The 26,138-nt window shown below is 35.1% G+C and overlaps 1 protein-coding gene across 1 annotated transcript in view; it reads right to left on the reverse strand.

Annotated features, from left to right (window-relative positions):
• LOC117339075 overlaps positions 1-13,615 on the reverse strand; it is a 52,534-nt gene extending 38,919 nt beyond the window's left edge. Inside the window, exons 1-2 of the mRNA XM_033900449.1 lie at positions 13,330-13,615; positions 683-1,273 (exon numbers count right to left, since the gene is read on the reverse strand). Of these exons, the coding sequence (XP_033756340.1) occupies positions 683-790 (108 nt within the window). The 5' untranslated portion in view covers positions 791-1,273; positions 13,330-13,615. The remainder of the gene's footprint in view (positions 1-682; positions 1,274-13,329) is intronic.
• Between the last annotated feature and the right edge of the window lie 12,523 nt (positions 13,616-26,138).

The following is a 26,138-nucleotide window of genomic DNA, read 5'->3' on the forward strand; positions in this document are numbered from 1 at the left end:
GATTTACATATGATGGCGTTAATAAGCTGGTCTTAACTTATCTCCCAACATTGCAGGTACATTAATGATCAGTGAATCGTACGATACAAACGAGCGTTCCGTAAATCTTCCTAGGACTGGGAAATAGAACAAAGCTAATTCCTAACCGACATGTTTTTCTGTATTCGGTAACAGTGATACTGCAATTCGACAGTATTCTTCGAGATATACATATTTGAGTAAATGCGCAAGGGGGACTACTACTAACAAATACACAAACAAATTAATCATTATTGAAAGAAATTGCCCAAAATATTCAACACTCAGTTTGTTGACTAAACTAATCACAAAATTAGTACAAGTTAGCTCAAATTTCATCAAAATTCATTTACTTAAAATTTTCCATAGTAAAACATTACAAAATTTAAAGGTAAACGAAATGCTGATTTGTTTTTTATTGTTTCCACAATTAAAACATTCACTCATCATTCAATTTTATTATTTTATTACTTTAAATCGTCTCATGTGTGCGTTATATTTTTTAAATGGTAAATAATAAAGGACCTCTCGAAATCGCATGTTAAACCTAGCATGAGTTATCGCTCTTGAATCGTTTCAATTTTTGTTTTCTATGGATACTTTAAGGAATGCCTTAATGTAAGGATCGTTGAAAAAACCATGACCCGGAAAAAAACAGTCTTACCAGTCTGGAGACCGCTGCAGGCGCTCTTTGTCCATATCCATAACGACGTCTGTATCCTTGACGACGACTGTACCTGAAAGGAGAATGGTTTTGCATTCCATTCTCCATTGCTCCAGGACTTATCTGGAGGTCCTTGTCGTTGTATTGATGGTGTACCCCTATGTTTCTGTGGTAGAGCCGATTCTCCGACAATTAAGCCTTGTCCACTTATTGATAGATTTCTCGATTTACTACTATCTTCTGTGAGTGATGTTCGAAATAACTCTTTTTGAGATGATCTGTGATGTGGTGGGTCTCTTTCAAAAGCGAGTTCGTCATTTTTGAGCTGTAGGTTTCTGGGTGATTCTTGTCGATGGGATGCAGATGGATGCTTCCTGCCTTTCTTCTTGTGATGTCGCCTCCGATTCGTTCTGCTATTTCTTGGAAGCTCTGTTCTTGTTTTTCTATCGCCATGATGTCCCGGATGAAGTGCTGGCGACTTGTGAAGAGCATCAAGTCTTTGTCTGTGTCTGTTTCGGATATGCCGTGTGCCTCTCCTGGATGCACTGTTGTGATGTCTTTTCTCTGTAGTAATATCCACATTTTCACATTCTGTAATAAAACATACATCAAATCAAATAATTTGAAAAAACATTCGTTCCGTGAAAATGAAGGTATTTTCTTCTTTTTTCATTGCTTTCTAAATTATGGCCGGCGGAAACACAAACCCCTTTACTTATGCTATCACGGTGAAACACCTAAAGCACTACTCCATACTATTCTTGATAAGCAGGAAAGAAACAAACTCTGACTAGTTTTGCATAAGATAAACAGGTTGAAATCCCGAGCACGATAGTTTATTGGTCATCATGTGTAGATCCTTGGTTACAAATGTAAACATAATTATAGATAACCCTTCATAAGTAGTTTGATATCATATTCTCTCTTCTGATCGAAAACCTTGGCTATATGGGTTATCAGTAAACGGATAGAACACCAAAAGAACCCTGTTATATATGGGGTTTTTGTGATGTTGTACCCGTTTACTTATAACCGATGTAGCCAGGACTTTGTTTGTGATATAGCCATTTGCTAGCGAAAAAAAACTCTTGATATATAATTAGTTAACGGATACAACCCTGGCTACATAGCTTATTAGTAAACTGGTACAAAATCAACAATCCCATGGATACATACGATATTAGTAAACTGGTACAACATCAACAAAATCCTGGATACATACATTATTTGTAAACGGGTACAACGTCAACAAATCCCTGACTACATAGGCTATCAGTAAACGGGTATAACACCAACAAAACCCTGACTACATAGGCTATCAGTAAACGGGTATAACACCAACAAAACCCTGACTACATAGGCTATCAGTAAACGGGTATAACACCAACAAAACCCTGACTACATAGGCTATCAGTAAACGGGTATAACACCAACAAAACCCTGACTACATAGGCTATCAGTAAACGGGTATAACACCAACAAAACCCTGACTACATAGGCTATCAGTAAACGGGTACAACGTCAACAAAACCCTGGCTACATAGGTTTTCAGTAAACGGGTACAACACCAGCAAAACCCTGGCTACATAGGCTATCAGTAAACGGGTACAACACCAACAAAACCCTGACTACATAGGCTATCAGTAAACGGGTACAACGTCAACAAAACCCTGACTACATAGGCTATCAGTAAACGGGTATAACACCAACAAAACCCTGACTACATAGGCTATCAGTAAACGGGTACAACGTCAACAAAACCCTGACTACATAGGCTATCAGTAAACGGGTACAACGTCAACAAAACCCTGACTACATAGGCTATCAGTAAACGGGTACAACGTCAACAAAACCCTGACTACATAGGCTATCAGTAAACGGGTATAACACCAACAAAACCCTGGCTACATAGGTTTTCAGTAAACGGGTATAACACCAACAAAACCCTGACTACATAGGCTATCAGTAAACGGGTATAACACCAACAAAACCCTGGCTACATAGGTTTTCAGTAAACGGGTACAACACCAGCAAAACCCTGACTACATAGGCTATCAGTAAACGGGTATAACACCAACAATCCCCTGCATACATACGTTATTAGTAAACGGGTATAACACCAACAAAACCCTGGCTACATACGTTATTAGTAAATGGGTTGATCATTCATCAAAACCCTGTGTTTATAAGAGATTTGTAAATTGGTAGATACATCTCATCAGTAATTGGTTGGTAAGTAGGTAGACAGGCTACATAGGTTATTGATGAAAACTTCAAAATCACATAGGAAAACCTAGCTTGTAGTTTATTGGTAATGGCGCAGTGTAGAAGACTCCAGTAACTGTTTGTCACGACGGCGTTCAGCGAACCTATATCAAATTATTGTATTAAGACAACTGTTAAAAAGGTTCCCAATAGTACGCCCAGTTTACGTCACGCAGTGTCGAACTATCTCGTTTTGCCATTGAGAAATACCCGTTCAGCCTATCCTTGCTAAAGAATCTCGATTAAAGAGAACATGTCAAGAAACTAGGCCATATTTCCCATTAGTTAAGGTCAATCAAAAAGTAAGAGTATCGAATAACCAGACCCATTCACGTATCCAACACTTACATTACACAAATCTTTTAAATAGCCAGTAACTGTAAGAACTTGTAAAATGTCAATGAATGGAATTCTACCAAACATATTTAAATGGTAAAGAGAATAAGTTCAAATGGTTCTACACTGATTTACTTCTTTCTTTAATATATAACTTGTTTTTGAAAATAATTTAAACAATAAAATAGCATTGGTGAATTATTGGTTTTGAAGTCGTCCTACCAATTATACACTTTATATTTTCGTACACCTTGTTATTAACCACTGTATATTTATCCAAGTCAGATATGATCTTACAGTCATAAAAAAAACTCCCACGCAGCCTTTTACTACATGTATGTTAAATACTACATAGTAGATGTATTAACATGTCTTGAGTTACCTGTATACATATTTTACATAGATAAGCTAAAACATGAACAGTTCACCAAACTGGTTACGAAATAAAAATCCTAAACGTGGCGCCACTTTGTGTTTGTTTGCGAAGTATTAACATTACAATAGCCGTAACCCATGAACTGAGATATCGCCATTGACTAGATACGCCGATATTTGTCATGAGGTGATTTTAGAGGTGTGTTATTTTCAGCCAATCAGAACCGTGTATGGTATATGTCCTGATCGAGCCAGGTGAGGTGATTATGAGTTTATGGCCTAGATACGGCGTGTTTGGTGCAGCGTGTCTGATTCTGATGTGCATTATGAAATATATATATATAGCCAGGTTTATAATCAGTTAAATGTCGCTTTCTCAGCTAAGCTACTAACATCAAGGTCACGCTTTGATGGAAAAGATTTTAAGCTAAATATCACTTGTTACAAAGAAAAAATACACTAAGATAAAACTATGATTACGGTTTGAGTTTACATTGTTTTAAGAACGGTCTCCCCTTTGGGCGAGATGAATGCGTTTGGTGTGTGTATGTGTGCTTTTGGAGGTTAATGTGATAGCGCGGAAATGATGCCTTCTAAAAGTGCTATCTCACTTAAGCATACTGCCGAATACATCCAGCAGGACATCCCACCCGGTCATATCATAATGACAACGAGCGAACCGGTCGTTTCACTCTAAAAATACCGAGCGTTAAGCGGGAGTAGAAATTACTGCTGTATAGACCGTTAGGAAGGACAATATCAAGGGAGGCATTAGGAAGGGCAGTATCAAGGGAGGCATTAGGAAGAACAGTATCAAGGGAGGCATTAGGAAGGACAGTATCAAGGGGACATTAGGAAGGACAGTATCAAGGGAGGCATTAGGAAGGACAGTATCAAGGGAGGCATTAGGAAGGGCAGTATCAAGGGGGCATTAGGAAGGGCAGTATCAAGGGAGGCATTAGGAAGGGCAGTAGCAAGGGGACATTAGGAAGGGCAGTATCAAGGGAGGTATTAGGAAGGACAGTATCAAGGGAGGCATTAGGAAGGGCAGTATCAAGGGAGGTATTAGGAAGGGCAGTATCAAGGGGACATTAGGAAGGGCAGTATCAAGGGGACATTAGGAAGGGCAGTATCAAGGGGGCATTAGGAAGGGCAGTATCAAGGGGGCATTAGGAAGAGCAGTATCAAGGGAGGCATTAGGAAGGGCAGTATCAAGGGGACATTGGGAAGGGCAGTATCAAGGGGGCATTAGGAAGGGCAGTATCAAGGGGACATTAGGAAGGGCAGTATCAAGGGGACATTAGGAAGGACAGTATCAAGGGGGCATTAGGAAGGGCAGTATCAAGGGAGGCATTAGGAAGGGCAGTATCAAGGGGACATTAGGAAGGGCAGTATTAAGGGAGGCATTAGGAAGGGCAGTATCAAGGGAGGCATTAGGAAGGACAGTATCAAGGGAGGCATTAGGAAGGGCAGTATCAAGGGAGGCATTAGGAAGGACAGTATCAAGGGGACATTAGGAAGGGCAGTATCAAGGGAGGCATTAGGAAGGACAGTATCAAGGGAGGCATTAGGAAGGACAGTATCAAGGGGGCATTAGGAAGGACAGTATCAAGGGAGGCATTAGGAAGGGCAGTATCAAGGGAGGCATTAGGAAGGGCAGTATCAAGGGGGCATTAGGAAGGGCAGTATCAAGGGAGGCATTAGGAAGGGCAGTATCAAGGAGGCATTAGGAAGGGTAGAAATTTGCCTATGAAGGAAGTATCAAGGGAGGCATTAGGAAGTGCAGTATCAAGGGAGGAATTAGGAACGGCAGTGCCAAGGGGGCATTAGGAACGGCAGTATCAAGGGAGGCATTAGGAACGGCAGTGCCAAGGGGGCATTAGGAAGGGCAGTATCAAGGGAGGTATTAGGAACGGCAGTGCCAAGGGGGCATTAGGAAGGGCAGTATCAAGGGAGGTATTAGGAACGGCAGTGCCAAGGGGGCATTAGGAAGGGCAGTATCAAGGGAGGTATTAGGAACGGCAGTATCAAGGGGGGCATTAGGAAGGGCAGTGCCAAGGGGGCATTAGGAGGCTTAGTTATATATACAGAAGAGAGGATATTGTATCCAAAATAGTCGCATTTTACGAATTATTCAATGTAGAAAGCAAAATGTGTTAAAACTCATGATTGGGGGTTACAAATGCTACAACCTGCTCATATAACTCTTATAATGTTTGTACTGTATCTTACATGTTACACAGACCCCCTTTAAAAAAAACTCAGATCTATCTAAATTATTCTTCCAAGTAATTTTATAGAAATAGAGATTTGTTTATTTAGGGTTTTTTAAATGGTTATTTTTAATCCCTAAAATGCTTGTTTTAGATTCTATTTAAGGGTTTAATCAAGCAATTTGCATTGCGATTTAACATTTAATCATGTGAGTAAGTAAACAAATCATTATACCGATATTACTTACTCAAGTAACATTGCATGTTTGGCGTTATTGCATACATAGAATACAATTTTATTACTTACTTAGAAATTAATTATCGATTTTCAGATTTTCAGAAACAAATTTGATATTTAATTACTTTTTATTCAATCTTTGTTGTGGAACGGTATTTCTCGATAGAATTATAAATATTCAAAAAATCCTATCTGTTCTGTAATGAGTTTATCATGTGAGTTCATCAAAACTACACACTTTGTACATAAGACAAGTGAAATACCAACTCCCAAAAAGTATGGCGTTCGAGATACCAATGATATCGTATTGATATCCTTATATCCTAAAATAAGCAATGATATCTTACATATGTATGATCCTGTGGACATTACATGTACATGCACTGAACTAATGAAAACCATACGTCACAAACAATAGACAACATACCTTACTTAACAATCAATAAACAGCAAGTACTATATTTCACAAACAATAGACAGCATTAATCATACTTCACAAACAATAGACAGCATTAATGATACTTCACAAACAATAGACAGCATTAATCATACTTCACAAACAATATACAGCATTAATCATACTTCACAAACAATAGACAGTATTGATGATACTTCACAAACAATAGACAGCATTAATCATAATTCACAAGCAATAGACAGTATTGATGATACTTCACAAACAATAGACAGCATTAATCATACTTCACAAACAATAGACAGCATTAATCATACTTCACAAACAATAGACAGCATTAATCATACTTCACAAACAATAGACAGCATTAATCATACTTCACAAACAATAGACATCATTAATCATACTTCACAAACAATGGACAGCATTAATCATACGTCACAAACAATAGACAGCAGATGCGTCACAAACAATAAGTAGTAGTAATACATAAAACAAAACACAGGATGTACCATACTTCACAAAGAACAGGATGCACCATACTTCACAAAGAACAGGATGTACCATACTTCTCAAAGAACAGGATGTACCATACTTCAAAAAGAACAGGATGCACCATACTTCACAAAGAACAGGATGTACCATACTTCACAAAGAACAGGATGTACCATACTTCAAAAAGAACAGGATGCACCATACTTCACAAAGAACAGGATGCACCGTACTTCACAAAGAACAGGATGCACCGTACTTCACAAAGAACAGGATGTACCGTACTTCACAAAGAACAGGATGTACCATACTTCACAAAGAACAGGATGCACCATACTTCACAAAGAACAGGATGCACCATACTTCACAAAGAACAGGATGCACCATACTTCACAAAGAACAGGATGCACCATACTTCACAAAGAACAGGATGTACCATACTTCACAAAGAACAGGATGTACCATACTTCACAAAGAACAGGATGTACCATACTTCACAAAGAACAGGATGCACCATACTTCACAAAGAACAGGATGCACCATACTTCACAAAGAACAGGATGTACCATACTTCACAAAGAACAGGATGTACCATACTTCACAAAGAACAGGATGTACCATACTGCACAAAGAACAGGATGTACCATACTTCACAAAGAACAGGATGTACCATACTTCACAAAGAACAGGATGTACCATACTTCACAAAGAACAGGATGTACCATACTTCACAAAGAACAGGATGTACCATACTTCACAAAGAACAGGATGTACCATACTTCACAAAGAACAGGATGCACCATACTTCACAAAGAACAGGATGCACCATACTTCACAAAGAACAGGATGCACCATACTTCACAAAGAACAGGATGCACCATACTTCACAAAGAACAGGATGTACCATACTTCACAAAGAACAGGATGCACCATACTTCACAAACAAAATATAAAGCATAAACAGTATCACTCATAAAGCATATCTACGAAAAGTAGACCAAATATAAGATTAGGTTAACAGACAATGTATAAACAGTAACAATAAGGTCAGCAGACAAGAGACAAAATATCAACTTTAGCACCAACAAATAGACAAAACATAAACTACATGGTCTATTAATAGGCTTAACATGTTTCATAGCGTCAAAACGAGGGGATGAACTATGGATGATTGCATCAACATACATTTATCAGAAAATAAAAGTGGATGCGAGAAATTTATTACGGGAACCAGGAAAAGCTAGACCAATGTACTGAACATAAAACAATTAAGGAAACACTAGGAATCACATTAGGCTAGGATAACATATACGGATCGGGATCTGGGGGATTTAATGAATTATGCATTACCAGGCACAATTTATACATAAACATTAAACATTTATGTTACCACTATATCATACCCGGCATACACCTGTTGCGCTTTGCTGAGTAGCTGTTTGTTCTGATATGACTGGTACACATTAATTAAGATATTGGATGTTTGCCAAAAGATGTTTACGTTATGGAATAAACATTTTTATTAGAATTGCTATAAAATAAAATATTTATAGAAAATGATGACTATATGTGGTAAAGGAGACGAGAGACGATATTGGAGAGTGACGATTATTATTACAAGTGAGAGGTAAATCAACACGAATGATAAAGATTATTTTTCTTTTATATCTTTTGAATCATTTCCAAAATCAGCATATTCTGTTAAATATCAACAAAAGCGATATGATTACACAGATAAAACACCATTTGACAAGTAAAATTATTTGCAGTAAAGGCTTCGTTATTTTGAACGGATAAAGGATTTTAGAAAAGGAATTCGTGACCATCTTCCATTTGATATCTTGTGTCATCCAAGAAAAGTGTGTGATATATATGTAACATTCTTGTGTACAAAACAACGTCGAAATAGTGTCATATATCATATCACGTGATAATTACGCAGTTCTGTAGAAACAGTATAGCGTAATCATACTGAAATATTACACCTTTCTAGGACATCTTATTTCAACAACAGGTTATCAATCAGGTACAGAGATGTTGGAAGAGAGATAATGAAACAGTGTTGAGGAGGAATGAGAGAGCGACATAATGCATACATATATTTGGTCAAATTGACCTTAGGATTATACCATTGGATGCAGAACTACCGACAACACAAGCAAATATAATACAAAAATAAAAATATCAACAGTCGACGTCTCCTTGAGTGAATTGCGATCCCCAGAATAGAGGGGGGCCAAAATACACTCTAGGAGAGATTGTTTTACTTAGTATCATACAGACCTACAGTTACAGATGACTTAGTATCATACAGACCTACAGTTACAGATGACTTAGTATCATACAGACCTACAGTTACAGGGGACTTAGTATCATACAGTCATACAGCTACATGAGACTTAGTATCATACAGACATACAGTTACAGGGGACTTAGTATCATACAGATACATATGACTTAGTGTCCTACAGACATACAGTTACAGGGGACTTAGTATCATACAGACATACAGCTACAGGGGACTTAGTATCATACAGACCTACAGTTACAGGGGACTTAGTATCATACAGATACATATGACTTAGTATCATACAGACATACAGTTACAGGGGACTTAGTGTCCTACAGACATACAGTTACAGGGGACTTAGTATCATACAGACATACAGTTACAGATGACTTAGTATCATACAGACATACAGCTACAGGGGACTTAGTATCATACAGACCTACAGTTACAGGGGACTTAGTATCATACAGACATACAGTTACAGAAAACTTAGTATACAGTTACAGAAAACTTAGTATCATACAGACAGTTACAGGGGACTTAGTATCATACAGACATACAGTTACAGAAAACTTAGTATCATACAGACCTACAGATACAGGGGACTTTGTACCATACAGACCTACAGATACAGGGGACTTTGTACCATACAGACCTACAGATACAGAGGATAGTCAAGAATATCTATAAAGGTTAGGCATTCAAATGTCATTATGTTTAGCATTTTGTCTAAATTAAAAGCCTTCCCTTTTTTCCCATTTGTTGTTCGGATGCAATGTAATACAGTTTCATGTTTGTCTTGCATCGTTGTCTAAATGTCGAAATGATTATTGTCATTTTCCACAATTGTTTTAAGAAAAAAAGTTGGAATCAAATGTATTTATTTTTGTCTGAAACACATTGACGCCGGGAAATCCTGTGAATTATCCTAGTTGTTAGAGTGAGATTGGAGGTCGCGTTCCCACGGATCCCTGTCGTGGTAAAATGTTTGTACCTACTACAGACATACACAACAGCTTATACACAATGTATTGATCTAGGCTGTTACTATAGACTTGCTGTAATGTTCTCGTGTTTTCTTATGTCACGTCTATAAAGTGTACGGTGTACACGTTTACATTTATCGGCAATTCGTACAACACTGCACGAGATTCATACTTTTTCTTGTATGAAGAAAAAAATCCAAATTACAGATATGTTCTAGTAGTGTGATTTGTCTGTTAGTTTTACGGCCTTTTTTTTTTTTTTTTTGCTGATAAATTTAAAACTTTTTATCAAGCTCAACTTCATTATTCCCTATGGATTTATCTTAATTTGATTTCCTTTAAATCTGCTCCTGGCCTCAGCAGTTAATTAGTATATCATGTTATAATCATCTAAAAATAGAACATGCCCCTACCTAGCGCTCACTGATTTACATCCCGGGATGATTAACAAAAGCATGGGTGTATTTATCTAATGCCGAAAAGTTCCATGGTGACTTTCCCCTTCAACCTATCTTTTTCGTTGACTTTGTAAGTAGTACATTCTGTTGTGACTTTGATCTCTCATCTTTCTTTGCCTTCTAGACAGCAACCAGCATCGACTGCTTGACGTTTTGTTTCTGATGGGTGGCTTTGATCGCTAGTTCACCATTCTTCAAAACAAACCAGTTTGCGCATGGGTGTATGACATATTTCCCTATATTTACATATAGAAATTGGAGCATCACATTAGAGAATAGCATTTATCATTGGGCAGGTTCTCGGTTTTAATTGCAATTATCAAAAATTCAGTTTTGATTCTCACATTATATCTTCATTAGGATATATTCTATGATATTTTTGTATTTTGATCATAAGAGGCTTTAAGGGTTTACACTATTTATAAAAGATATCTGTATTACAATAGAAAAATGTTTAATATATAGGTTTTTGTATTTGAAGTATGATTATATACATTGATAACGTAGTCACTCAAAGGCCAGTCTATAGTGTCCTTAAAAAGTATAGGGAGAATAAGGCCAAGTTGCTCAGGAGGAAAAGCACTTTCTGCATCATGGACGACACCATGAGGACAGTAGCATGTCATCTCGACCCCCTTAATGTTACTGTTTCAATATGTATTTTCTAAATGTTCATTTTTTTTTTGTCTTAACGTTCAACTAACTTGGAAAGTCGCTGTTGATCTCAGTTTTTTGTTTGGGGTTATATGGGGTCGGGGAAATGTGATAATTCCATTTTATGCTTGATATATTTGTAATTCTCTATTCTCAGCTTTGTACTTCTTTGTTGACGAATTCGTAAGATAAAGCATTTTGTTGATATGTTGATCGGTATCAGCCGCTCTTTAATTACAAAGTACGACAGCTCACAACAAAGCTGAATAATAAACGTGATGATATTTCAATTCCCCAATACTTGATTTTCCATTTCTAGATAGTAACATATCTGCTTCACCTACCTAAGGTGTTTATATATGCAAGTTGATTCAATATTCAAGGACTTGTTCCCATTTTCACGATTTCTTTGACAGATGTCGACTGGCTACAAGAAACCTAACATTACAATGTTACAATATAGGCTGGTAGATAAAGACCATGGGAAGGCAGTCGACAGTTAATACTTGGTAAATATTCTATTTCCTTGTTCCATATAAAGTCAGACATGTTCATTCTAAGCTTGTTGATATGCCTTGTGGTTCAGTTGGGACTATCCCACTGTGACTTACCCGGATTTGTCCTCAACAGTTCAGGTCTCATCGTTGAAGCGGAAGTCGCTTACACTTTGGAACCAACTTGTCTTATTCTACTTGTATTTTTTCGGCGATTTTCAAATAAATCTATACTTTTGTTTGAATGTTGCCCTCTTTTTGTCGATTATATGTTGGAATTATGTGTTGGTTCGATTGTCGGTATTCTGTGCTATTTTTGCTCTCTTGTCGATGTTGAGTTGTAATTAAGATTGTGTTAATGTCCGCATTTTATTTCGATTGTGTTTGCCCTGGTTTTGTTGATACTGTCTTTTTCATGCTAAATCTACCATTATTCAACAATGTTACCTTTTTAACACCTGGTGACTGTATAAAAATACGACACGTCAAGACATTAAAGTTAATAAGTATCATATGATATGCCTTGTAGACTTGTCAGTCTTAGTCAGGTTGAACATAACGGCATAAATATACACTGGAACGGGTTTAAATGGAATAGTACCCACGAAATAATCCCCTACTGTAAACATGCCCTACTGAGGTCAATGGGGTCCGAGGTACACTATAGTCCAATAATTTCTAGTTAATCTAGGTGTATTAAACGTACGACTTATCAGCCATGATAAAACTTTATATGTTTAGTAAGTCTATCAGACCATATCAGTTACAATATGATTGCAATTCCTTCTGTACTCACTATATATACCTGATATCTACGTGTGCAGTTAGTTTTTGATATATTACAATATCCATTGTTTTGTCGTTTTTTTTAATCAAATTAACATAGCACATTTTGTAAACAGTAATTAAATAGATTTTGGTAAAGACAGGTATAAAATGTAAAGGATTTATTTTTTGTATGAATCTGAATTTAAATAATTGCAGTAGTTATATATATAATATATGTATACGTATAGTAAATGTCTACACAGGAGTCACTGGATAAACTGTACCTGCATTATTACTACGTTACCTGGTAGTAATGTATAAACGTTAATTATGAAGTAGTAAAATTAACATATATAGCTTTACACTTTTTGTCAATATATTCTGTCCCATTACTTATAAACAATATTAAAAATATGAGTTTACAGAAATATAAAGTGACTGTCATGTTGGTATATTTGAGATCAATTTAGATAAATAATAAGTGTGTATACATACAGGTAAAAAATGAATTACATCCTACAATCAATCTACTTAGCACAGGTAGTGCATTAGGCCATATAACACGCCATGTGTTTCCCGGGGCGGTGTGTTTATAGCTCTCTAGTCTGAAGTCGTGATAGTTCCATTGTTTTACCTGGTGATTTACCTGTATACGCAACTCACCTTTCCCAAGACACCTTCTCACACCTGATTCTGTTCCACCGTCGACACCTCGTGTCTGAGATTTAGGAGACACATTTGTATGTTGGATATTCCTTTCAGGTTCAATCTTTCTGCTTTCGTATCCTGATATTACCAAACACAATAGAATGAAACATAGGTGAAATAAAATCCTCCATCGAAGTTTCACTATTTTTTCCATTGTATGTGAATATCGAAATAACACCTGATGTTCAGACACAGTTATACACCTATCACAATTTACCTGCTGGTGATCCACAAATTCACAGGTAATAATTTAACGTGTATGTTTAACTTCGCGAATCACGTGGTTTGTAAAGGGTATTGAGGTCATACGACTATATTCGGCATTTGTAAACACTTGCGTCATCAGTGCGGTAAGGTTTTTGTGACATTCAGTCGTGGGACAGACGCACAATACGATGTACCATACGGTGATTTGACCTTTTCATCGTCAAATCTGGCATTTTGGCAGTAACATGTCACTTGTACGGGCAAGCAGGGATGAAATCTATGATTTACAAAAAAGCGCTGTTGCATTATATCAGTTTAGATAAACAGATAGTTTTATTCGTTTACAAGGAGGATGCAGTTAACTTAGAGGTCTGTTTCAGTTGTGAAATGCTAAATAATGTTATCAAAATTTGGGTAAATGGCCAGGCGGATTTTGTTTAAGAATTGTTCATGAGTAACTTCAAATCTTTTATTGTCGTGAAATACAGGACAATACAGCGATACAAATAAGTAGCATGCTATATATGCTAGGGCAGGTATTTATAAAGAGTGTTTGCTAGAGCATTAACGTTTGACGTTTACCTGTGTGTAGGGGTGTTAACTTGTGAGGTATTTTGTCAGGCAGGTGATTCTTTGTTCCCCACTAAACCAGTGAAGTGTTTAGAGACTAAAACATGAAATCATTAGACTGTGATTAATTGATCTCTCGCTCACATTGCTACCTTATGTTGTTCCACATCTAAACAAAACAGTGATGTTGTATTTCATAGACTCTATCATTTTTAAATTCAACTTATAATATTGGATTGAAGTTACTCGTTTATCTCTATGAAAAATATTATTTTAAATCAGCTATAACAATAGGTAAATATTTCAACTTTTGACTTGTTATGGTGTCACATCATTAGACACCACAACAAACCACCAATTTACACTTCTGATACCATGACATTGCGTATTTTGTAATATTTCTATATATGATATATTAAATGTTTCAATGGTAGATTTCAGAATTTCATATGCACAATGATATACAAGTATTAGAAAATAGAATGAGTAAACGACCTTACTTGTTATACCCTCTTACTCAAGAATTGTTCCACTCTCTCATTTTTGGTCACAGGTAGCTCTGAGCTTTTGCTTTTGTCATACTTATTCAATTCCTTCCATCATCAAGAAATCATTGTGCGGCGGTAATGAACATATCTTTTGCAGATGACCAAACGGTGGAGCGGTATTTATCTCAGCCTTGTTTCATGTTGAGACGATCGTGAAGTAAGTTATATTAATTTTTTAAACAGGAAGATGTCCTTTTGAACAACCAGAGTAATAACCATATGGTACCATATATATATATATATTTAAAAAATAACAAAAAACAGACTTTGCCGCAAGGCCTTTCTGCCCTCTCAGGCTTCTTCAGGCGAACTAAACTCGCATAAAGAAGCCTGAGAGGGCAGAAAGGCAAAGTCTGTTTTTTGTTATTTTTTATACATTCACCTTCGCAAGGACAGATTTCAATTTCTTATATATATATATATAGAATAAAGTTGAAATGTCCATGTGACGGTAAATACTAATAAAATAAAAAGCCAAACACAGATCTGCTGTCTCCCTGAAGAGCGGCAGAATGTAGCCGCGAAAGTACTAGGGAGACAGCAGATCTGTGTTTGGCTTTTTATTTTATTATATATTATATACGAGAAACAAGAGTAAGGTTATAGGTCGATGTTCCTGGTGATTTTTCATTTGAAAAAAGAAAACAAATGCGTATATTTATCAAAAGTCATATGCACTTATAACATCTTTCGTCGTACATCTTTTAGTTGTTTTGTATATGGTTTTATGTCAAATATTGTCATTCCTTTTTATTACCAATCAGATCAGATGCCATTTGAATATTGAAGTATACATTGTGGTTATTTGTTGTTTTGTAAATATGTCTAAAGAAGGAAGGGTTACTTCCCTTATCATGAAATATCATGTTTATCATAGACACAGGTTTAATCTGTTAACTTAACTGCTTTATTGGCGATTTATTGAGAAAACTTTATGAAGACCTTATTTGGAAATAATCTGTTTCCTTAAGCGATTTGAAGTTAGATGTGCTCGATACTTGTTTATATGGCTCGTGGTTCCGTGGTCACCATCATAACTCTCATCTTAAGAATGCGAGTTAACCTGGATTTGACCTAGATATCGTCGAGAAAGCATAAGACGCTTACCGTTCTGATACAATTCGTCGTATGCTCTTCATACTTTTGCAAAAGTCTCCGTATTTGTTTTCATATCATGCCTTAGTGTTATCGATTTTTATTTAGATTTACGGTTTATGTATAATGTCGATATTCTCAGTTGGTGTTATACTACTGTACTTCTCTCTACGACTCGTAAGAGACGCTAGAGACATCATACAGCTGATACTTTCCTCTACGAATCGTCAGTGATGCTAGGGGCCGACATTATAGCAATGCAAAGACGGGAAATGAAATAGAGCCTGGACAGATGGTAAAACATAGAAGGGGTACATTTGATCTATCAGTTAATCAATTTCGTAACTTTCTTTTTGATATGGAATATGTAGAATTTACATATAGCCAGAGAATGTCATTTCGCTACTAATCACTAGCTTACAATCATCACATTTCATAAAGGTTTGTAGAACCATCGATTCTAAAGCCCCTTAAAAACACATTATACTATAAAAAGATTGAATGTTACCTAATGCATACTTGATTTATTGCTCGATTTACCTGAAACATTACCCAATTTATCATAAACAGTGCCTCTTGTGCAGGTTGTGGTATTGATAATCTGGCGGCAAAACTTGGGTCATTGTTCTTTATTATTTCTATTATTCTACATTGAGACAGTATCATTATCACACCCTTTGTGAAATAAATTGATTATCCGAGTGACATGAAAGTTCACACATGTACTCACAAACATCTCCTTTTATAGGTCCCTACCTCTTTTCTCCACAACCAAAGGTAAAAAGTCAAGCAGCTGCAAGTGAGACATTAGAAAGAAACATTATAATGTGACTGTATGAGATGTATTACTAGATGCCTCGGCAGTATGTTTCAGTGAGATAACACTATAGAGTCGACATCGGTTTGCACTATCACAAGGTGACAAACACATATATACAGTATCACAGCCTCCTAAAACACACACACAGTTGCACTTCGCGCATGTACCTCACACACGGGAAGGTCGTCTTCATATGACCATAGATGTTCATAGGACGTAAACAGTACCAAACAAAACTGCGATACTGCATTAAAATCAATAGTGAGGTATTTATACAGACAACTTAAATCATATCTAATTGCTATAAATATATCATTCAATCGTTCATAACTAACATTCCGTAATCAACAGAGAATACCGACATAATCATGAAACCGTCATTCCAACTAAAAACCAATAAAACGGGTCAAAATATGAACAAATCGTAGATAGATTTGCATGGGTAATACAATCAAGGTTAAGCGTCCGACCTTAAAAAAATCTAGGTCAAATCGGATCACATTCTCAATACCTGTACATCACCGAGGATCGAACATGTATAATTTCATATCACACAAGGAAATAAAATGTTTCCAAATGGGATTGTGATGCCGACCATAAACGTTTCGACAGAGGTCAAATATGAGATTTGATCAATAGAATGTGTAATGCATTAAGAATTTTTTATCTGATTTTCAAACCTACCTTTTTTGATAAATTGGATATTTCCGAATTTTCTATTTCTAACAAAATGTTTTAAATAATATATTATCAATGAGACATTGGAGAGGTTAACCTTACTTTTAAGTTTGTCTTTTTTCTTCTTTCATCAAGGCACATTGCAATGCTATGCAAACGTTGTCGAATACATGTATTTAACAAACAAACAAAACTAAAATCAAACCACCAATGTAAAACGAATAGATATATGATTTCGTTGTTTGTTGAAAGTCAATGTATCCCTCAAACCACTATTAATTCCTTACCATACCTAAATACCATACCTAAATACCATACCTAAATACCATACAATGTACCTAAATACCATACCTAAATACCATACAATGTACCTAAATACCATACCTAAATACCATACAATGTACCTAAATACCATACCTAAATACCATACCTAAATACCATACCTAAATACCATACCTAAATACCATACAATGTACCTAAATACACATGTACCATACCTAAATACCATACCTAAATACCATACAATGTACCTAAATACCATACCTAAATACCATACCTAAATACCATACCTAAATACCATACCTAAATACCATACCTAATTACCATACCGTAAATACCATACCTAAATACCATACCATACCGTAAATACCATACCTAAATACCATACCGTAAATACCATACCTAAATACCATACCTAAATACCATACCTAAATACCATGCCTAAATACCATACCTAAATACCATACCTAAATACCATACCTAAATATACCTAAATACCATACCTAAATACCATACCTAAATACCATACCTAAATATACCTAAATACCATACCTAAATACCATACCTTAATACCATACCTAAAAAGGAAAATGGTGAGATCAATTCCTCCACAAATAGAAAAACTGACACCAGGAAAATATCAATAACTTTACCGCCATCTTGTCAATCCAAATGAAAATAATATTAATTTTGGGACCAAATAACGATAATTGCCAATAATAAAAAATATCGTTAGCGTGATAATAACTCTTTGTTAAATCATTCTAATCCCCAGATTATCACTGAAGCATAGTTGAACGAATTTCCATTAAAACTGAAATCGAGCTAGCTTATTGAGCCGTATTTGGAAAAAAAGGAATTATTTTCATGATACAAAGTACCATATCTTGAAATGTTTATTCCTAACCATCCTTGATTGACTGTTTGTTGTTTGATTTTCTATAAAATAGTATGATAATATGATGTACATGTATAAAGTTGTCGGTGATGTATGTAATGAATCTTGTAACAAAGCAAGGGAATTAGAAATGATTTGTCTAAAGTAATTCAAACAAAGGTTCAAATAGAAATGATAGAAATCAAAATTGCAATATCCCTGAATATTGTTAAACTGTGCGGTTTATCTCTTTCCCTCTAAAGAAATATGTTCAATGGGGTATCAATCTATTATCTTACAGTTTTATACATTACAAGGGAAGTAACTCAAATTAGAAACAGAACAACTTTCACCTCCATGATGGAGCCAACTGTTACATTTGTACGAATTTCATCACTTGTACTAAAATAAAGAGTTTACCACAACAGTATTGTCCTCGATTTATAGATACAATAGAAGAACAATTCTCTCACACAGCAGTAAGGAACAGCTCCTGGGTATTTGTAGGAACTCTTCAGCAGCCGTCCAACAGCTTATGTCACAGAATCTCAGTCTACCAGCCCGTTTTCTTACATTATAGGATCTCAGATACCAACATTAACAACTCAATTTTGTTTATAATTTTAATACTCTAGAAACAAGAATCAGTAGAACTATGTAATATATACTCTCTGATATCATGAAGTTTTTAATTGATGAGTTTGAATCCACAGCTTTCAGGAACTGATAATGAGAGATATGCTTAATTTATACATATACATTTGTATATTGTCACAAAGAGTATCAGCAAAGACAAAGCATAATATGATATTTCTCCGTCCAACTACATTTTATTCAATAAAACAAAATGCAACTTCATTAATTACATCTTTATACCTTTCTTCTTTTACTCCAATAGCTATAAAACATGGAGACATACGGATCGGCCTTCTTTGAAGAAAGTGTTTTCAAAGGTATTAGCTAGATCACACCTGCTAATTAGACGTTTAAAAATTTACAAACATACATCCATATCACACTACGCGACTGGTGTTCCTCCGCCTAACAAAATAGTGCTGTGTACGCTTTCATGTCTTATTGCGATATTAGTTGTCAGTCATTCAAGGTACATTTATGTACACGATTGTTTACAACCATCACCGATATTTTTAATATTGTTTACAAAACAAGGCGAGATTAGTTAACATTAACAAATAACGTAGATAATCATTAGATATTATATGAACTGTAAATATGTCGCTTCCAGTTTGATATGGGAGTTTTGCCAACAGAACGGTGTAATCAAAGGAATACTTAAATCACATAGATTTTACGAATGCTGATCTAGAAATGACTTTCAATTCGCGAATGATCAGCTATTAGGGTCATGAATTTCGCAAGACCACTTTATTGGTAACCGATAGCCGCCATCAAAACATGTTAATGACGTACAAATAATCGTGAAGGATTCGAATTTGCGATTTACTCTTCTCGCGTATTATAACGTGAAATTAAACCAAACGCGAAATATAGTGATTGATGATACTCTTGCTGAATCATCATCATACAGTTTCATTAAACCACTGGAATATGCCATATCTACATGTTATAAACAATAAAAAAAACATCATATGAAAAAACACATTTCTAAAAACCAATGATTAGTAAGAATTGCATGAATCAATTTCTATTAGTTGATTGAAGAATATCAAAATGAATTAACAAGTTGATATTCATTTGAAAGTTTTAGAACATTTTGTGCATCATAATCTTGAAACATTTCATTATATTTGGTGACGTTTCATCATATTTTGTGACGTTTCAGCACATATTGTGATATTTCAGCATATTGCGTGACGTTTCAAAACGCTCTCCGAATACCATAACGATCCATCAGTTCTGATGATAGGTCATGAAGGACGTTATTCTTGTCTGCGTCAATATACTTCTTCATTTATAAATTTCCTGCGTAACGTGTGATTATTAATGGTCCGCAAGCCATATTTATCACGGTGTCTCTGTCTCGTCTGTCGCTTCGTCATCATTTAATTTGTCATCACTTAATTTTTTACCATTTAATTTGTCATCTCCGATTGAAGTAACGCCATTTTTCTTCCTGTTACATAACCTTAGAACCCCAATAATTACTAGGTCCGATACGATCTCTATAATCTCGAACAAGGACACGATGGACAGTCCTATCCAGAGTCCGAGCTGACCACCAATGTCCGATAACAGGTTCGCTACCTATATAAAAATGACAATATGATATAGTGGTTAAATTAATGGCAGGAATGGTAACCCGATTGCAAAAAAAAATCTTGGTGGCAATATAGGTTATTGTCAAGAAATCATTTATGCTTACAGCAGTTAAAGTTAGCGTATTGGAAGTAGTTTATACTCTGAAAGCATGTTTGATTTCATATACATTAATTTTGATGGACAGCAAGAGAAAATAAATCATTTGTTCGCTACAAAAAGCATATCTATGCAAGTTTCTAATTTTTGACTTATTACAACTTAGGATATTCTAAACACAGGCATAATTGCCTCTATATTCAGATCGAAGTTCATTTAATATACAAACAATGCTGTACTCGTGTGCATGACGTGACGTTACTCCACAATTTGTCCAGACGGGATTTGGAACTGTTTAGCTTGAACTACATTTTCTGGTAACGAGTTCCAGCTCTCTACAATTCTTTTGGTATATGAATTTTGTCTCATGTCTAGTCTACTTCTTGATTAACCGAGGCTAAATAAATGCACTTTTGATAGGGGATTTCCAACACACTTTTTGTATAAGGAGCTCGGTAAACCAATTTTCATAACACGAAATCCATGGTAAATGTTTTCATCAACCCTATATACGACAATTTGACTACTTAAGTGTAACTTACTTCATACGATGCTTCTGTTTTGATCACCTCGTAGTTCAGATATCGGTAGTATACTTGTACCTTAATTCCGTTCTCACTGAAATAGTATACAACAATGGGTGAAAACAATACGTTTGTTTTAATAACACTCATATCAACAGGTCGAAAATAAATAATAGTGACAAATCTTATATCTCTTTTTTGGTATATACCGCAACTTACTTCATAAACGCCCTCTTCTCTGTGGTTGTGGAACTTGACGATATTGATGAGTAGAGTGAGCTGGAGGAGCTTCGGAAGTCATTGATGGCCGTATCCTGTGTACAAAACATTATGTTAAATACAAAAGACAAATACTGAGATCGGTACTAGATGAAGCTGTGGAGAAAATATGTAAATATTGAGCCTCCTATATCTGCAGGTACCTGTAAGCCATTTCTAAATTATCATGAAAATAATATCATTTCACTTGTCATGCACTTTTAAAATTACATCTAATTTACAGTTGTTGGCTAGTGTGCCTCCCTTTTTAAGATTTGTTTGGGCCAACTTTGATTTTTCTAAATGGCCTTCTTGAAAAGCTGATTTCGGTATATAATGCATACCTGTTGCTTTAATTATTTCAAATGTGCTATTATCTTTCATGTCTTTTCTCCTCTATAATCATGTCTTAAATGACCTTATTTGGGACATTTGATGATACCAAAACGAACCAATCCATCATCCTACCAGTTACGGAGAAAGGTAAGCCGCCAATGAAATGAAATAATGTCATTGTCAAACTAAAGCCACGCAAATTCCTTTACGGCAGATTGACGTATTCTCATATTCAAATTTAAATCATGTGATATTTAAAGATCTAGTTATTTTGAAGAAAAATAATCATCCCTATAGTGTGGATTCCAAAATCAAGAAAATAGGTTCCAGCTTATTTTACCAATTAAGTTATGCATAACCTGAATCATCCGTAGGAAGGTAACCATTCATTATCACGTGTCAAGTAAATACCAGGGTATAAATGTTTGGAGTCATCTACTACACTCTTGTAAAAAAAAATCAAATCGAAAAAGTAAATATGGATTTCAAACTAATGTTATCAAAAATATCTTCAGATTCAAATAAATTTTAATATACTTACCAAGTACTCGTTGGACGGCCAGGCGGACATGGACACTTCCGTTGTGTATTCCGTCTCACTAAAATAAATATTTATTTATCTATTTATGCTTATGTACTTATACTTCTTTCAAATTCAAGTTCTTGAAATGCTTTGATTTGATTTGATATATCAGTTCCTATTCAATGTGATCGGTATTGAAATAAGATTGACTGCACACTTTAAGAATCATGTTTTCACTTGATAAAGAAGACCACCACAAGACACGTGTAAATGTTTGTCATTATACTGACAGATACACCGTCACAATCTGACGTGTCGTTACACCATGGTAAACATAGTTAAAGCTTCTTGTCGTTAAGTTCTATGTTACTACTGTCTTTTTGCCTCGAGTAATTAATTTTATAGTTTTTCTTTAATTATTAACATGTATTCCACTTTTTTGGAAAATTGCAAAATAACGGATGCCGAGTATTTAAACATATAAATCTTTTATTATTTTATTGGGAGGAAGTATGAAATGTAAATACGTGTTATGGCCAATGTGAGTTCAATCTTTGCGTTACCTAAATATATTTTTTACTAGAGAACAATAGTTTCACTGTCTGGTGGTTCGAGCAATACCCAAATCGCGTTCAATAAAGCACTATCAGTGAACAGTTGGATGGGGAATTAGTTTCATGAAATATCAATATGTACATTATGTTTTCTAGCCACAACAAGTTATACAATACTCACTCGCATGGTGGCACACAGGAAGCTGAACAGGGTAGCTCACTTTTTTCATACTTGCTCAGTACAGACTGTTCACACTGAACTGTGGGGAAACAAAGGATTCTGTTATTTCATTCTACAACACATGTCGAATTTTTTAGAAGTTTATGGGACAGTTTTTTTACAACAAAAAAAAAGATTACTGGTTCAAGAATTGTGGTAACATGCCCGGTTGATTTTTAAAATGATTACTAACCTCTTTTGATACTTCCATGAAAGCAATCTCAAAGAAAATGATATTCACCTCCGATTTCATAATGATGGTTGCTAATTATAACTTATCTTCATATTATTTCTTGTTGGCTTGAATACCCCTTTAGGTATTTCAGGAAACTTCTATTTGTTAGACTTATCTTAATTGTACTTTCAAACCAATTTACAAGGCACATATCGTACATTCCCTTATATTTATATCGTAGTTGAAATTTTCCGTGTGATTTCCAGGTGATTTCAACATATTTTAGTGTATAACATCTATACAAATAGGTTAGACAGCAGGCTAGGCCTATATTAGTCTTCCCCAATATAAACAGAACAACAGTAAACAATAGTAAAATTATACTATAACAATTACAAACGAAGAAGTATAAGAAATATGTATATAAATCATATCAATGGATCAATGAATATAACTATTTTTTATTATCAATGGGAGGTAATATGAATAGACAGTTAATGAAAATCCAGTCTGGTCTCACACAACTAATTATTTCCCTATTTGTATACAACAATGAATACCTATGACTCCATCCCCTCAATCGCTCATTTGAAGTTAAAATGTTGAGAAATTTATTTCAAATTAAAGTTTAAAGATTCCTTACCAGCAAAATGATGTTGTTGGATAGGTTAAATAGTATATAAGAGCACACCAGTACTTGGAAGACAGTAACCCTGTCATTTACAGTGGACTGGTGAACACCAACCTGAGGAATTCCCGCCTTTTTACACCTGAAATATTTCGGCTTTCTATTTATTCCAGGAGTGTATATTTGAGATTTTCAAAATCTCAAGACCATACTCTTCATTCTCGTATATAGAAAGTACCAATTTCATGCATTATTTACTCAGGAAATAGCTCAAAACCTAAGAAACACATTTTCTTCGGGGACTTGGTTCAGGTGAAACACCAGCTGATTGGCTGAATTAGTTGTGTGAGACCTTTTGTTTATTTAAGCATTGATGTCATTTTTTTTTAGTTTCATCGGGGTATGAAACAAATTTTGTTTGCAAACTGTATGAATCCGCATAGCGGATTCTTACAGAAGTTTGCAAACAAAATTTGTTTCATACCCCGATGAAACTAAAAAAATAATTGACATCAACGCTTATAATTAATTTTTGAAAATGATTTTCTAATTCAAAACATGTTTTATGTACAATTTTACTGGTTTTAAATGGGATTCTTTTTCTTAAATCAATACGCAACGTCAATTGTCGTATTGTGACGTCACATTTTTCGCCCATTCTCGGAATTTTCTTTCATAGAAGAATGAAAAGAATTTTTCGACCAATCACATTTGAGTATTTACCATGAAAACAAAGAAAAATTAATTATAGAGTTTTAGAATTACAAAATGTTTTTGTTAGCAGCTAAAATCAATGGTTTAGATACATGATTTACACCCAGTCCTAAAGCCAGCAACACTAGAGTTTCAGGCATAAATGTTCATGACTCCGCTTCCTGAAGCCATCCACCCAAGGGTGCCCGATCCAGACTAAATGCCCCTGTACCCAAACAAAGCTTTCATATACTGTAACAAACTCTGTTTATCGATACTTTCTAATGAAAAGATTGCAGATGGATATATTAGTTCTATATCAAATAAATAAAACAAAGATATTTAGGGTCACCAAATTCCTAAATAAAGAATATGAACAATACATAGAGTAACTTCAGATAAAATAATTAATCAAATGCTAATTAAATAAACTATATTGTCTAGAGATATATGACTGAATATGGCTAAATGTAAATTTGATCAAATTACTTAGTATTGAAGATTCCATCAGATTCTGTGAGCCTTTTTCAAAACATATGATGTTCATTTTTATCATTTATTTAAGAGCTGTACAAAAGATATGTGTGAATAACTATTTAAGGTTATCTATCGGTTTCTAACAGTATTATCCAGATTTGTAAAACTTACCCTGCGTATAGTTTGAATAAAGACACCAACCAACTCCGTTCGGGTAAGCTGACAAAACTTCATTGAAGGCGGTTCCAGAACAGGGATAGTCAAGGCTACAACATCCACAGTACTGGATCAAGCTTTTTTGGTAACAGGTTTTTTGGCACGCCTGGGGAAAATTTAAACATGTAACGAAAATAATCAGACATTAAATCACTCAATAAAGCTAGAGTATGGACAATCGTGATCGCCTCAACTCAAAACTATCTACTGTGTTATTAATAGCGGGTGTTTTCCAATCGTGACAATGACACGTTCTTCTCAAAAATTCATTACATTCACATGACAAGTTTAATTTATGGTTTGTATGAATTGTGACTGTCTATATATGTAACTTTATGTAATTACTAATCATGAATTAAACAGATTACAATCCAATTAGTTAATTAATATCTGGTAGATATCGCTGACGAAACAAAATTCTGTGTTGATGGTTTATTTTTAATTCTCATATGAGTTTTTATTTCAACAAACAAAATGATAACTACGAACATTCAAAACAGAGCAAAAATTAACACAAAAACAATTGTTATTGTTACCTTACACTATATAATCATCTGGGCCTTATATTTTACCATAAAGTACCTGTTTCAGGCTCTATAACACCCCGCATGTTGTTATAATCTCACGGTAGGTTGTACCTCTGAGGCGCGACGTGCGGAATTCTTAACATGATCTAGATTGGATGTGGCCTTGAATACAAATACAATCTATCCCTACCAAGTCAAATGTACCATCGATCTGCTGGTTGA

This window comes from Pecten maximus, chromosome 12 (assembly GCF_902652985.1).
Source record: "Pecten maximus chromosome 12, xPecMax1.1, whole genome shotgun sequence".
NCBI classification, from domain to species: Eukaryota; Metazoa; Mollusca; class Bivalvia; order Pectinida; family Pectinidae; genus Pecten; species Pecten maximus.